General features: G+C 33.6%; 1 protein-coding gene across 1 annotated transcript; it reads right to left on the bottom strand.

Moving 5' to 3' along the window:
- Positions 1–10,864: 10,864 nt before the first annotated feature.
- Positions 10,865–11,482, bottom strand: LOC150034945 (uncharacterized). The gene has a single exon (XM_090315184.1). It carries the CDS (start codon positions 11,480–11,482, stop codon positions 10,865–10,867), a length of 618 nt encoding a protein of 205 aa, XP_090171310.1.
- Positions 11,483–15,455: the final 3,973 nt, after the last annotated feature.

Raw genomic sequence — 15,455 nt, 5'->3', positions numbered from 1 at the left:
ACCAAATATTACATTCATAGTTGGAGCGTTAGGTAGATATTTGAGTAACCCGGGGATGGATCATTGGAAAGTAGCCAAACGGGTTATGAAGTATTTACAGAGAACAAAAGATTATATGCTCAATTATCGGAGATCAGAAGTTTTAGAGTTCATTGGGTATTCTGATTCTGATTATGTTGGATGGCAAAACACTTTGCAATCCACTTCAGGCTATATCTTCATGTTGGTTAGAGGATTTGTATCCTGGAAAAGTGTTAAACAAACACTTATGGCTTCTTCTACCATGGTTGTGGAGTTTATAGCATGTTATGAGGTATCCAATCATGGAATATGCTGCGAAATTTTGTCACTGGATTGCGGATAGTGTTTGGCATTGAAAGACCACTAAAATTATTTTGTGACAATAAGTCGGTAGTGATGTATTCCAACAACAACAGAAGCAATACGAAGTCAAAGCATGTAGACATGAAGTTTCTAGTTGTTAAAGAAAAAGTTCGGAATGGTCAAATTTCAATAGAACACATAAGAACAAACTCTATGGTGGCAAATCCATTGACTAAAGGTTTACCACCTAAAGTTTTTCATGAGCATGTTGCTCACATGGGTGTTAGTCACTTTTCTGATTCCATGGTTTAGTGGGAGTTTGTATTGAGGATGTTTTTTTACCTTATTTTGTTTATTTTCTATATAGAATAAATTTGATGGTTTATGTTTTATTATCTAAACTCGTTTATCATGCATGCAGTTTAGTATAAAGTTTTTTAGAATGATCTCATTAAGAAATTTGAACCAGTTGGACACAAGCATGATCTAGATCACTTTGCATGTAGTTTCCTTACTATCCATCAATACTTGATCTATGTCATTGAATGTATTGGAATTTGTGATCAAGGAATGTTTAGTTATAAGGATAGTGACGAAAGCCCCCTTGATTCCGTACTAATACAGGAGATGGACCAGATTGAACTAAAAGGGAATTCTATTATTGAAATAACTTGTTTATGCGCGCTTAAGATTTATGTGATTTAATTATATCAGATACACAAACATAGCCCAAATAGGAGATTGTTAGACATATTTAAATAATAATATGTTTAATTAAAGCATATGCTATGTATGTGGATTAATAATTTATCACATTGGGTTATTTTATTAGATTGGGCCCTATTAGGTGATCTAGTTAATTAAGGCCCTAGATTCCTAATTGAGTATGGACTTAATGGGTAGAAGTCTATTCCTAGTTAATTAGGATTTAATAGGAATCCTAATTGAACTAGTATATAAAGAGACCTTAGGGCTATGGTCCCCAAGATACCAAAATAATAAGCACTCAGTCTTTCTTGAATCCCATTTAGAGAGAGATCCCACTAAGGGCATACAGAGTTTTGGTTGAGGAAGACCATAGTCATCCATAATCATCTTGAAGCTATCATCAATTTTGCAATGGAATCCGGTATGTTATTCTTGACAATTTGACATGAATGATCCTAGGGTTTATCTATTTAATATAGATTTAAAGTATTTTTGCTAACAGAATGTTCTTATGATTTTTTAGCGTAACAATACCCACTATTCCCCGATTTTAGACGATGATGAGAAAAAGTGAGGTACAAAAGACAACTCAAGAACATGAATGAGCCAATTACAGAGAGAGATTGGAAAGTGAAGAGTGAGAGATGTTTGATTTTAATTTGTCAAATAGAAAAAAAAATGACATATCATATATATCAACAACATAAAATAAATAAATATTAACAAATCATTTAAATTTTTCCAACTCAACAATGCCACATCATTTTAGGGACTAAAATGCCACTTTTGAAACCTCATGGACAAAATAGGCATTGACTTCAAGCCTCAGGAATCAAAGATATATTTTAGCGATTCACTTTTCACGACTCCAACCATGGGATATACTCGTGAGCATGCAAATTGGGAAAATGAAAGCCCATTAGCTTCACTTTCTTCTTCACCTAAGAGTGTGACACACAGTCGTTGTTGGATTTGACTGTCGTTGCTCGTCGTTGAGCCACTACTCGTCATCGTCCTCCACCAGTCACTGTTATCGATTGCGTCGGTCGTTAGAGGATGAGTTTATTTACCTTTCCTTCCTTATATTTCTGCACTTCACAACCTCTCCACGATTCGAAGACGTTGTTCTTTTTATGTTTCGCCCTTGTTTGCCAAATAACGTTGCTTTTGTCGTCGTGTGGTCACCGGAGATTTCGACCAACAGGTGATTGTGTGAGTGTTGGGGCTATTTGAGGGATCTTTTTGATGAGCTTGGTTTATGTGAGGGTTTGGCCTCTAATAGCACATATGCTAATTCAACGTTGGATTCAGAGTTGGGTGAAGAATACAATAGTTCTGCGATGGTTGGCTAATACGTTTTGGTACGTGACAAGGGTTCAAGTTCCTTATATTCATTTCTATGGTTGATATAAATTGTGTGGTTGATCCTTAAACTTGTGTTATTGCTTAGGTTACACCCATATTTGGAGGGGTTGAAGCAAGTTGGTTCAAGGCACAATTTTTTATTTGGAGCAAGGCTTTCTTAAGCCTAGAAGAGGAATATATTTCATTAATTTCTAGTTTTAAATCAAGGGGATTTTATAATGATAGATAGATCTTAGAGCTATTTGTCATGCATGCTACATAACTGATTTTTGACTTAGTGTCAATAAGATTATTTGGGGTGATATTGATATCTATGTGATACTTGTTGGAAGTGTGTTGTGCACATTATTGATCTGTATGACGAGTTTATGTGATACGAATGTGCATGACAAGAGACTTGAACTATAGGATATGTACACCAATCTATGTGATAATAAGTCTTTGTGACTTGATCTCATATCTATCGAGCTACAGTGAGTTATGTTGGAATTGGTGCCCTAATTCTCCCAGAGTTTCATAGTTTGTAAACAGTTTTTACACATTGTTATTAATAAAATAAGAGTTATTTTATTTGTATTTACTCATATCCAATGAACTAAGATCCATTGTTATTTCATGTAAACTTGAGCATGTATATGAGACATACAAGCGGATCATGCCTTAAGTATTAACCTAAAAGGTCTAGAGTTTAAGGATAAATGAGGGATACCTTATCCTTATGACACTATAGATACGGCCTGCTTTGTAGATATTTACAAGTGTTGTAAAGTGCTACAAATGTTCCGATCCTGACCATTCATATGGAGACATGCGAGCGGGGGTGTCCTATACAAAGAGTTTGTATAAGACCAAACCACGAAATGATTAGTCTCTTTATATAACGTCGTTGATAATTGAGACTTACATCTCTCTAAAACGACCATAGACATGACCTTAATCCTAAGTGTTTTGGGAACTCCTACCTATGAGGGCAGTTCTTTGACTAGTATGGGTGAGAGTGGCCTGATTGCTAATACAACAAGCCTACCTTTTTGGGGATTTATCTGATTGGGGAGCTGGAAACTTAGTACAAGACGAAATTCACTCCTTCCCCGAAGCAGGGGTAAGTAGATAGATTGTTTCTTTAAGGGTTAATTCCAGGTCTTGAACATAGTGGCCACACCCTATCTTCAAAGAGAGGACTCAGTCATAGTAGGACTACGACTTATTGTACATTAGAGGAATCAGTGGTACATAAGGAGTTAGATGTAACTACAGAGGCACAATGGTAAATTGGCCCAGCCGTACGAACGATTTGTGAAGGGTTATCACACTGTTGATTGGTTAATATGGACACAGAAATATATCTATAGTGTGAAGGGTGCAGCTGACGGTCTTTAGTGGAGTGCTCGACAATTAACAGATGGTGGATCCCGTAACTAAAGAATTTAGTCAGTTATTCACGTATTGTTGGAGCTTCAAGCTACATATCCATAAGGTCCCCTTGGTAGCTCAATGGGTTTAAGTTGAGAATCATATTTTCGGTTAGTTTGAAGTGTTCAAATTAACAAGAAGAAATTCAATTATATGTGATATAATTGGTGTAATGTATGAGATACATTATTTGGAAGAATTAATGTAAATATGATTTACATTAAGTACCATAAAATGAAAAAGAACTATGGTTTGTATGTTTCATGTGATGAAATATAAAAGCTATAGGTTATAAATATAATATGATAAGTTGGTTATCATATTTATTTATAATATATTAATTATATGATAATTAATTTCTTTTTCTCTAATAACCATTTGAGTGGGAGGTTATTGGAAGTTTTATGAGTAACCATGAAATAAAAGGAAAATTATTTTCCTAAAATTAAAGGTTATTTCATTCGAAAAGAACTCACGGTGAAAATCTATCAAGTAAAATTGTTTAACTAAGCGATAACATTGACGGAGACTAAACAATTGTATAGAGTTGACTATAGGATAGTCATTCAGTTGATCGTTGCTACACGATCGAGTGGCTAAGTCTATACGACAGGCTTCCGTTTTTTAAACGATCGAGCACCTCGTCTATATGATAGACTGTGTTCTTATCTCCCACTTGCTCGATCATCTACTCGATCATAGACCTCCTCTCTTTCTCAAGCTAAGATCATATAGATCCCACAACTCTTGGATTCTCACACCGAGAATACCAAGGTAACACTTGTGGTAGTGTCTTTACTCAATTCGTGAATTGAGTGGACGCGATTGGGATCAAGAAGCATCTGGACGATCATTGTGTTCGTGTTTATTGGTGTTTATGTTTGTTGCGTTTGAGAGTTGTTGTGGACACATTGGACTTCGTTCAAGGGATTCTTGAAGAATGGTTCTTCAAAGGTACACATACTCTATCCCTTGATTCTATGGTAGCATGTTGTAATTTCTATACATGTATGGCCTGTTAATTTTCATTTAGACTGTAATTGTTTTGTGTTCAATTCGAATGGAATTTGAAACGATCTCTTCCGCTCCTCATGGAAATCCTTGTGTTAGATTTCCTTCAAGTTATGTGTACCAATTTGTGTGAGAGGTCTATGTGACCTCGTGCCATAACCCATGGGTTATTTTGTTGCTTAGTATTGTGCATTGATGGCAATGTGAAACAAGTGTCTCAACACTTAGGTTTATACTGTGTTTCTTATGTGAACACTTTATGTATCTGCCCAATTGTGGGACATGTTTGTATATGGTGAAGTATACACATTTGTCCGACTATGTTACACATTTTTGTATGGCAGGGTCTCTTGCAGAGTATTGTTTTCAATACTCACCCTTTCATATTTTCTTTTCTTAGGTAAGGCAAGGACGTGTAGGGTGGTTGACAGGATATTGTTGTATGAGTCGTGAGCTGTTTGATCGAGCTTTCGCATTATGATTTGTGTAATGGGTCAATCATTTAGTTTTGAATTTTTGTTTTAATAAAGAGTTTACGAATCTTCTTGTTTTTATCCATGATTTTGGTCCAAACTTATATTTTTTTAACCCTACATGCATAGTAATCCTCAAGGTTTGTTTTTAAAAAGCCTAGGGCATTACAATAGATGTAGCTTACAAATGAATAGAAACGGAATCAAATGCTAGAAAATATTGAATAAATATGCATATACATTTTTACTTTGAGAAATAAACTTAAATATATAATATAGATTTAGATAATATTAAATATGTATTGAGGTTCTTCTTTGGAAGATACAACAACATATAACATTTATACATAATTGATGCTAAACTCAATTTTACATAATTAGTAATCAAAATGCTAAAAATAGATACATTAGTTATTTTATGATATACTAAAAATATCTAATCAAACGCCTCAACTAACCACAATACGGTTCAAAATTATAAAACTACTAATCAATCTTTGGACGATTCAAGATATTTTATAATAATGAAAATCAATATACTCATGATAATATCTTTAATGTTTCATAATATTATCTTCCTTCACTAGAATCACGTTAACATGATTAATAGACTTAACTTTAATTTGATATCTATTAAACTTACTAATTTGCCCACTTTGGTGACTAACAAATTATTCATAATATAAATATGATAATAAAATAATCACAAATAATTTATCATTTTAATTTGCAAAACATTATATTATCAATAGAATATCTATAAGACTTACTAATTTAGCCACTTTGATGACTAACAAATTATTTATACTATAGATAATATAATAAAATAAACACAAATAAATACACACTTTAAATTATTCCCATGATATATACATAACACATAAAGATAATAAATACATATTTTATTATATCAAACTTTAAGGAATTTAAACATGCATAATTTATTATCTTCTAAACTAGATATAATAATCCAAGCATAATTTACATGAACATTTATGGATAACATAATTAAATCTTGCATAACATTAGTCTAAGAAATTTGAATTCAAAATAAGCAATAATTTAAATTTTGAAAAACATAAATAATTGATAGTGTAATTATCTTTATTTTTTTTAATAAAAGATAAAACTTAAATCTCGCATAATATGAATTCACGATAAGCAATAATTTTGGAAACGGTAAATAATTGATAGTGTGATTATTTTTTATCTTTTCTGAAAAAAAATGGTTAAAAGAAAAGATTTTTTTTTAAAACTCTAAACTTATCTGTTTTCATGAATTAACTTTATTTTGATATCTTTATAAATTTTACTAATTTGGCCACTTTGATGACTACAAATTATTTTCAACATATAGATATCAAAATAACATAATTTCAAGTAATTTACAACAAAAATTGTAAAACATTAATATTACAAATAATTTATCAACATTCCAATTTGTAATTTAAATTACAAGGATAAAATCATATTTTAAATTTGAATGATAAACATATTACATGAAATAAATTAATTAATTAAAAAACATGCCACGGTTCATCCAAGTTTCAAACTTAATCCATGATCATCATAAATTGAATTTTCACTACATTAATGCCAAGCAACAAGCTGAGACAAAGCAAAAGTCAATCATATGAATGCCTAGCATAAAACTTAATTATCAAAGAAGTACTAGCGGCATTCCATCGGTCTATGTTTCAAGATGACAAAATTTTTCATGGGATCAAATCTTAAGGTTTTTCGATTCCATTAAAGTAGGAATCCCTTGTTTGATCGGGTATAGTAGGAGGTCAAACCGAAGATTTAGTCAGGTACCTGATTGGAGACGAAGCGGGAACGATGAGGGGATCCCCGCTCCCGACTCCGTCTCGAATTTACGTTTACTATTATTTTTTTATAGTATATATATATATATATAAACTACTGTATTATTTCTTTTAGAAATTTAAGCTATGTACTGTATGTTAGAAAAAAACGTGGAGGACAAATATGAAAAATGAGAGATATATTTTCTATTTAACTAAGCATGCCTTTATATAGGCTTACAAACATAAGCGTAGAAATGTCAATGGTTTAAAGCTATAAATGTCATCAAATGCTCATAACTCACATAACTCCTATAACTCAAAAATCACTATTGGTTACAAAAAAACTAAAAGTCACAAAACTCAAAAGTCACACTAAATGCCACAAATAAAGTAATAATGACAAACTTTTCAATACCTCCCCTTAAACTTGATTTGTTACACCAAGTAAACTTATTTTGATAAAAGTCTCCAATTTGAGGGGCTTTGTGAAAATGTCTGCCGCTTGGTCCTGTGACTTGATATATTTGAGTTCCACTTCTTTCTTCGTAATGCAATCCCGAATGTAGTGAAATCGGGTATCAATGTGCTTTCTCCTCCCATGAAATACCAAATTTTTGGCTAAGGCAAAATCTCCATTGGACCTTCCATTTGAAATTTCAACTCCTTCACTAAGTTTCTTAGCCAAATTTCATGACATACACATGAAGTTGTTGTGACGTACTCTACCTCGCGTGTTGATAATGTGACTATAGGTTGCTTTTTTTTTTTTTTTTTTTACATCCATGTGAACATCGTTTCACCAATAAAAAAACACAAATCCCACAGTGCTCTTTCGATCATCCAAATCATTACGCTAATCACTGTCACAAGAACCAACAATATCAAAATTGCTAGAAGAGATATAGGAAAGATCATATCCAATCGTCCCTTTGATGTAGCGAAGTATCCTTTTTGCCATTTTGCAATGTGTTGTTGTCGGTTCCTCCATAAATCGACTAATAATTCCAACTGAATAAAGAATATCCGGTCTTGTACATGTCAAGTATCTCAAACTTCCAACCAAGCTTTTGAAATATGTAGAATTTACCTTCTCTCCTCCATCTTACTTGGTGATTTTGACTCCATATTCCATCGGTGTTCCAATTGAATTAGCATCATTCATATTGAACTTCTTAAGCACTTCTTTAACATAGCCCTCTTGGGATATAAAAATCTCATCTTCACCTTGTTTGATCTCGATCCCAAATAGTAACTCATGAGACCAATGTCCGTCATTTCAAACTTCTTTGTCATCTCTCTTTTGAACTCATCAAACATGCTAGGATTGTTTCCGGTAAATTCTAAATCATCAACATGTAAACAAATGATTAGTATGCTTTCACCTTGCATTTTGATGTAGAGGGCATGCTCATAAGGACACTTCATATACTTCTCTCGAAAGTACTTGTCAATCTTCGAATTTCATGCTCTTGGTGCTTGCTTTAAACCATAGAGTACCTTCTTCAATCGAAGCACTTTATCTTCTTCACCCTTGACTTTATAACCCAATGGTTGTTCCACATAAACCTCTTCCTCAAGAATTCCGTTCAAGAATGCCGATTTGACATCCATTTGATGTATCTTCCAATTATTATGGGCTGCCAAAGCAATAATCAAACGAATAGTTTCAAGGCGAACCACAAGGGCAAATACCTCATTATAGTCGATGCCATGTCGTTGGCTATACCCTTTCACCACTAGTCTCACCTTGTGCCTCTCAACATCGCCATTGACTTTTCTCTGTGTCTTGTATACCCACTTCACTTCGATCGGTTTGTGCCCTTTTGGAAGCTTGGTCAACTCCCATATGTCATTTTTCTCTATCGCTCGAATTTCTTCATCCATTGCATCCTTCTAGTTCTTGCTTGCAATGGCTTCTTGGAAACTAATAGGCTCACAATCACCTAAAATACAATATAGAATTATGTCATTTTGATTTTCATTTACCTCATTAAGTTTCTGTAGACTTCGAGTTCCTCTTAGGCCAATTCCGTTCTCCGAATCGCTAGATGAACCTTTAGATGATGATCGATCGGTCGAATGAGGTGGCACTGGAATGGGCAAACCTTCACCCATTTCATCCCTGATCGGCTCATTTTCATCGTCTTCTTCAAAATATGGAAGGAAATCATACTTCTCCTCTTGTATATTCCAATCCCAAGAAACTTCCTCATCAAAAACAACATCACGACTAATCATTACCTTCCCATTCAAAGGATTGTAAAAACGATAACCCTTTGAACTTGCATCATAGCCGATGAAGATGAGTTTCTTGCTTCGATCACGAGTTTGGTCCTTTTTTCTTCCGACACATGAGCATATACGATACTCCCATACACCTTGAAGTGACCAATCCTGGGCTTTCTTCCATTCCATGCTTCTTGAGGTGTCTTGTCAAGCACACTTTTGGTTGGTGCTCAATTTATTAAATAAACTGCACAAGCTACGGCCTCCGCCCAAAATTCCCTCGGCATCTTCTTTGTCTTTAGCATGCTTCTTGCCATGTTCAAGATTGTCCGATTCTTCCTCTCCACCATGTCATTTTGTTGCGGTTTCCTTGGGATTGTTAACGGACGTCGGATGCCTTTTTCAACACAAAATTGTTTGAACTCATTTGATGTGAATTCACCACCTCAATCGGTTCTCATGACCTTGATTGTAAGGTTGCTTTCATTATCCACACGTTACCTTAAATCTCTTGAAAATTTCAAATACTTCTGATTTTTCCTTCAAAAAGTACACCTATGTTTTTCTAGAAAAATCATCAATAAATAGAAGGAAATATTTACTTTTACCATGAGACTCTGGTTTGATCATTCCACACACATCGTCATGGATGAGTTCTAAAAGCTTCTTTGTTGTTGTCATAGACTCCTTCGGAAAACTACTTCGATGATGTTTGCCAAGCAAACACTCTTCACACACTTGGTTTGACTTGTGAATGTGTGGTAAACCTCGCACCATCTTCTTCTTCGACAAATCTTCTAGACTTCCAAAATTAAGGTGCCCGAACCGTAGATGACATAGCCAAGAGAGACCTTCATAACACGTCTTCAAGCATTTTGAAACATCATTACATATATTCAAAGGAAACATTCGGTTTTTAGTCATGGAGACTTTAGTAATAAGTCTCTCATGATTATCCCTCAAATACAAACAACTGTTTTTCATTTGAAATTCAAAACCTTTCTCTAACAATCGTCCTACACTCAATATATTATTTTTTACATTGGGAATATAATAAACATTTGTGATATATTGATTTTCTCCATTTTTTAACCGAATGAGAATTTTACCTATTCCTTTGATGGCGGCTAAAGAATTGTCTCCAAAGGCAATATTACCTTTCTCCATCTCGTTCAACTCCATAAACATCTCGCGTTTTCCACATATGTGATTCGAGGCTCCTGTGTCAAGATACCACATACTATCTTGACTCTCTTCTTCTCCCTTTGAAACCATAAATAAGGTTCCATTCTCCTCTGCATAATTGGATTGCCCTTGATGAGCTTTTGATGTGCTAGCGGTTGATTGATCCTGATGCTTTCGATCAATCAACTCTGTTTGAGATGAGTAACACTCATTCGCATAACGTCCATATTTATTACAATTATAATATTTTACCTCAGATTTATCTCTCCCGGACCTTCCACCACGCCTTCCACGACCACGACTATTCTCCTCCTTGATTTTGAGTTAGAGAAGTTGTTTAACGGTCTATGTTTACTCTATCCTCCTTTTCTTTTTCTCCTCATAGGCTTGTAACGAGCCTATAAATTGTTCAATTGTCATGTTCTCGAGATCCTGTGTCTTCTCGATCGTCGTGGCGATAATCTCGAACTTTGTATTTAGACTTCGTAGAACCTTCTCCATGACACGAACATCGGTGATTTCTTCACCATTCCGTCTCAATTGGTTGACGATAACCATTACTTTTGTGTGATATTCCGCTATCACCTCCGTCTCCTTCATTTGTAAAGATTCAAACTCATCACATAAGGTTTGCAACCATATCTTTTTCACACGATCGGCTCCTCTATGAGTCGATTGGAGCTTGTCCCATGCTGCCTTTAACGTCTTCGCATTGGCGATGGTCTCAAACGTATCTTCGTCCACCGATTGATACAAGATATAAAGGGCCTTCTTGTCCTTCTTTCTTGTCTCCTTTAACGCATCTCTTTGCGCTTGATCGACTCCAGCTTCTACCTCTTGGAAATCGTTCTCCATGATCTCCCACACGTCTTGTGCTCCTAGTAACGCTTTTATCTTGATGCTCCAATTGTCATAGTTGAGCTTGGTAAGCATTGATAGTTGAAGTGAACCTATCCCACCGTTGGCCATTTTTCTCTCAATATTTTCTACTAGCTTTGATACCACTACGTTATAAAAAAACGTGGAGGACAAATATAAAAAATGAGAGATATATTTTCCATTCAACTAAGCATGCCTTTATATAGGCTTACAAACATAACCATAGGAATGTCAATGGTTTAAAGCTATAAATGTCATCAAATGCTCATAACTCACATAATTGAACTCAAAAATCACTATTGGTTACAAAAAACTAAAAGTCACAAAACCCAAAAGTCACACTAATGTCACAAATAAAGTTTAATAATGACAAACTTTTCAACGCTATAATGCTAGATTTAGATTTTTTTTGTTTATATTAATTAAAGTAAGTTAAACACTATATTCTATGTTTAATTATACATTTAAATAAATAAAATAACGGTAATACTGACGTCTAATCTAAAATATTAAAATTTTTAATATAAATATCAATTTTTTTAATTAAATTTTCTTAGAACAGGGATTTTCCTAAAATATTAAAATTTTTAATATAAATATCAATTTTTTAATTAAATTTTCTTAGAACAGGGATTTTTCCCGTGGTGACTCAATCCCAAAATGGAGAATCCCCAACTCCAACCTCGATTTCCTAAAACAGGGAATGAGGTGGAGACGATGATGAAAGTTCTTTAAGGGGACGGGGATGGGGAATGCACACCCAACCCTGTCCTATCTGTCCCGTCCTGTTGCGAAGAATCGAACCATCACTGACCTATGAACTGAAAATAATAATAACAATCCGTTGTAGAGAAACCATTAACATCAATATTCAAAATTACTTCAGTCATAAAAAAAAATCCTTAATTTATGGTTGATAGCTTACCTAATCCTTTAATGTTTTAATCAATTTACTGTAATTTAAAGTATCTACTAAAAAAACATATACCCATTTGTAGCAGAGACATGAATTTATACATTAAACATATCATAAGTTCTCAATCAAAATTCTGATATTACTAGTAAGTTTCAACTTCATGATTATACAATAAAACCCTAATATTATATAAAACAATAAATACCAAGATTTTTTAACTAAATGATTCTCACAATAACATTAATTAGAATAACGTACTTTGATCCATGGTAATGATCTTCTAAGGGATTGTGTTTCTCTCTCTTACCCATCTTTTAGAACTTAATTAGGTTTTTTGATAAAGAGAAAAGAACTACTTAATGTGCTAGAGAGTGTTTTTAGGGTGGTATATTTATATAAACATCTCTTATCAGGATATTTAATTAGAAAATTATATTTTAATTAATAAAATTAATGAACATGGGCCACATTACTGATAAGATTAAATTTAAAATATATCTAACATCATTGAATTAAAGGATAATAGAATTGCTAATTGAAAACCCAGCTTAAAAATCAACCAACCAAATAACACAACAGTTAGATCCAGAGCATTTGAAATGAGTAGGAACAAATCGATCTGCCAAAACCACACATTTTGATGAAAAGGGTTTGAAAAAAACAGCCAACACAAGTTGAAAGAATGAATTGAATTTCACCACAGCACTGACTTCTCAATATTCTCGAGAAAGCGAAAAACAACAAAAGACAGAGAGAAATCTAACCTTGAAACCCCCAACAAAAAAAAAATACTACAAATTTGGCGTTTCTGGATGAATAATATTTTTTTTTTCTTCGTGGCATAGCAAAAAAATCCAGAAACCTTAATTTAGAGCTTTAAAATTAATATTGGTTTAAAATTACATTTGTTGATGGTCGTAAGGCGTCAACAAATGTTTATATTTAATTTGACGTACATGCACATCAAGAAAAAAAAACCTTTCTTGATACAAACATATGTAAGTTACGTCAAAATGGTGAATTATCGATCTTTGATTCGTTTATGATAAAAAAAACCATCAAGAAAACTCTTTCTTGATGGACTATGGCTATCAAGGAAGTAGCATAACTTGATGGGCAATGACCATCAACGAATCTATCCACGAAAACCAAGATTTAATTCACGTGCATTTTGAAACTTTAGCATGCAAACGTGGGTTTTCTTGATGGGCAAGGCCCATCAAGAAAGAGGTTTGCATTGACTCACTTTGACCATTTAGGAAAAGACCAAAATGACGTTGTTTTGAATTCATTTTTCTTAACAACCATTGTCCATAAAGAAAAGGATCTATGTTGATCGGCTTTGACCATCAAGGAAAGGCTTGTCATCACTGGAGGGATAGTACTCTACAAAAAATTATGCCTCAGAGGTACGATGAGTTGCACCTGCACGTCCTCCAATATTTGCACGATACCAGCTAGCTGGACAATATGGTTAGCCATGCTTTGCAGCTGAGCTAGAGTCTCTTGTTGAAACTAAATAGAGCTACTAGTAAGTTCAAACATTAAGAACTCCAAAGTCATACCTAGGCATAGATCTCGAGGAAGTTGTTCATCCTCCACCGCGTCGACATGGACTACCTCATGTCTCAAAGCCACCAAAAAGCCGAAGGAATGGTCTGGCAATAGCTCGTCCTACCTCCAAACTGAAGTAGCAAGCTGACCAACAAGGCCACTCAGACTTCGCAATTTAGTTCTAGCCTCTTCATTAGAGAAAAGACTCTCCTGCTAGAAGCGTTCGAAATCCTGTTACCTATGGAGGTTCTCCTATTGAAACTTAAAAGTGCTATAAGTAAGATCTGTACCCAAAGCCTCTAAAGATTTACCTGAATTAGAAAACTAAGCATGAGTCGATTGTCAGGAAGTGATATGGGCTTGGGCATCTTGGCATCGTTGCCACCTTGAGTATCTATAGTAAAAGATGAATGGATTGAATCCCGATGCAGAAGCGTTTTATCATCTTTGTCTTTCATGGAAGAAAAGATTTTTTTAGAATTAAAAGAAAATACAAATTAAGCTTGATGTGGAAATGAAAAAAAAAAACAAATAAAAGAAGTTAACCTTTGAAGATCTATTCTTTGATTTTCTCTAAGACTTTTCACGCACGACTCAACAGCTTGAATACCACAAAAAAATGTCTTTCCCACTATGTCTTAGGCAAGAATGCAGATTTTTGGGAACTTTTTTTTTGGAAGAGAGAAGGAAAAGTACAAAGAAAATATTTTCTATCCGTAAATTTTCAGAGAGAATTGTTGAGAGATATATCTTTTGTTGAGAAAACATAAAAAATAGTACGTATGTTTTTAACAAATAAAAACAACTTAAAAGCAAAAGAGAGAGAGGGGTACTCTAACTCCCCACTCCATCCCTCCACCACTTCCTACAATGGGAAGTTGACATAATTTTTAATTAAAATTAAATATAATTTAATTTAATTTAAAATTTTATTGTCTAATTAAATAAATTTAAACATCTCATATTTAAATCAAACTTTATTTGAATCATATTCAAATTCATTTCTCTCTCATAATCTATAGTTTTAATATAAATCGCATTCATATTAATTTTAACTTATAGTTTTAATATGAATCTCATTCATATAATTTATTATTCGAATGTTATTCAAATAAATTAAATATCTCATATTATATAGTTTAATTTTGAATGCTATTCAAAATTAACTTTATAATATAATATATCTATATACATTATATTTAATTGTATCTTATACAATTAATTTACATTTCTTAATTTCACTTGAACGATTCAAATTCTTCCAAAACAATGTGATCCTTGTTTTACCCTTAGTGGGTTAGCAGGGGGACCTAATGGACCTACAAATTAGAAGCTTCAATGATCCAAGACTAATTAAGTAAACACTTTAATTACATTAATCAACTTTCATTAATTGTGGGTCACTCGAATAAAGACCCACAACTGTATTATTCGCATTGTAGGATATTTCTATGTCCATTGATTTAACCATTTCACGTAAATCAATCCTTCAGAAATTGTTCGTAACTATAGTTGGGTCAAATTACCATTTTACCCCTTGTAGCTACCTCTTGCTCCTTAAGTACCACTGATCCTCTAATAAACAATTTGTTT

Source organism: Benincasa hispida, chromosome 7 (genome assembly GCF_027475165.1).
Source record: "Benincasa hispida cultivar pf3 chromosome 7, pf3_genome.v1.1, whole genome shotgun sequence".
Lineage (NCBI taxonomy): Eukaryota > Viridiplantae > Streptophyta > Magnoliopsida > Cucurbitales > Cucurbitaceae > Benincasa > Benincasa hispida.
This window is presented reverse-complemented; position numbering and strand designations above follow the sequence as displayed.

What these genes read in the sequence shown, in the direction of transcription:
- LOC150034945 (XM_090315184.1), bottom strand. Translation starts at nt 11,482, where the DNA reads ATGGCCAACGGTGGGATAGGTTCACTTCAACTATCAATGCTTACCAAG.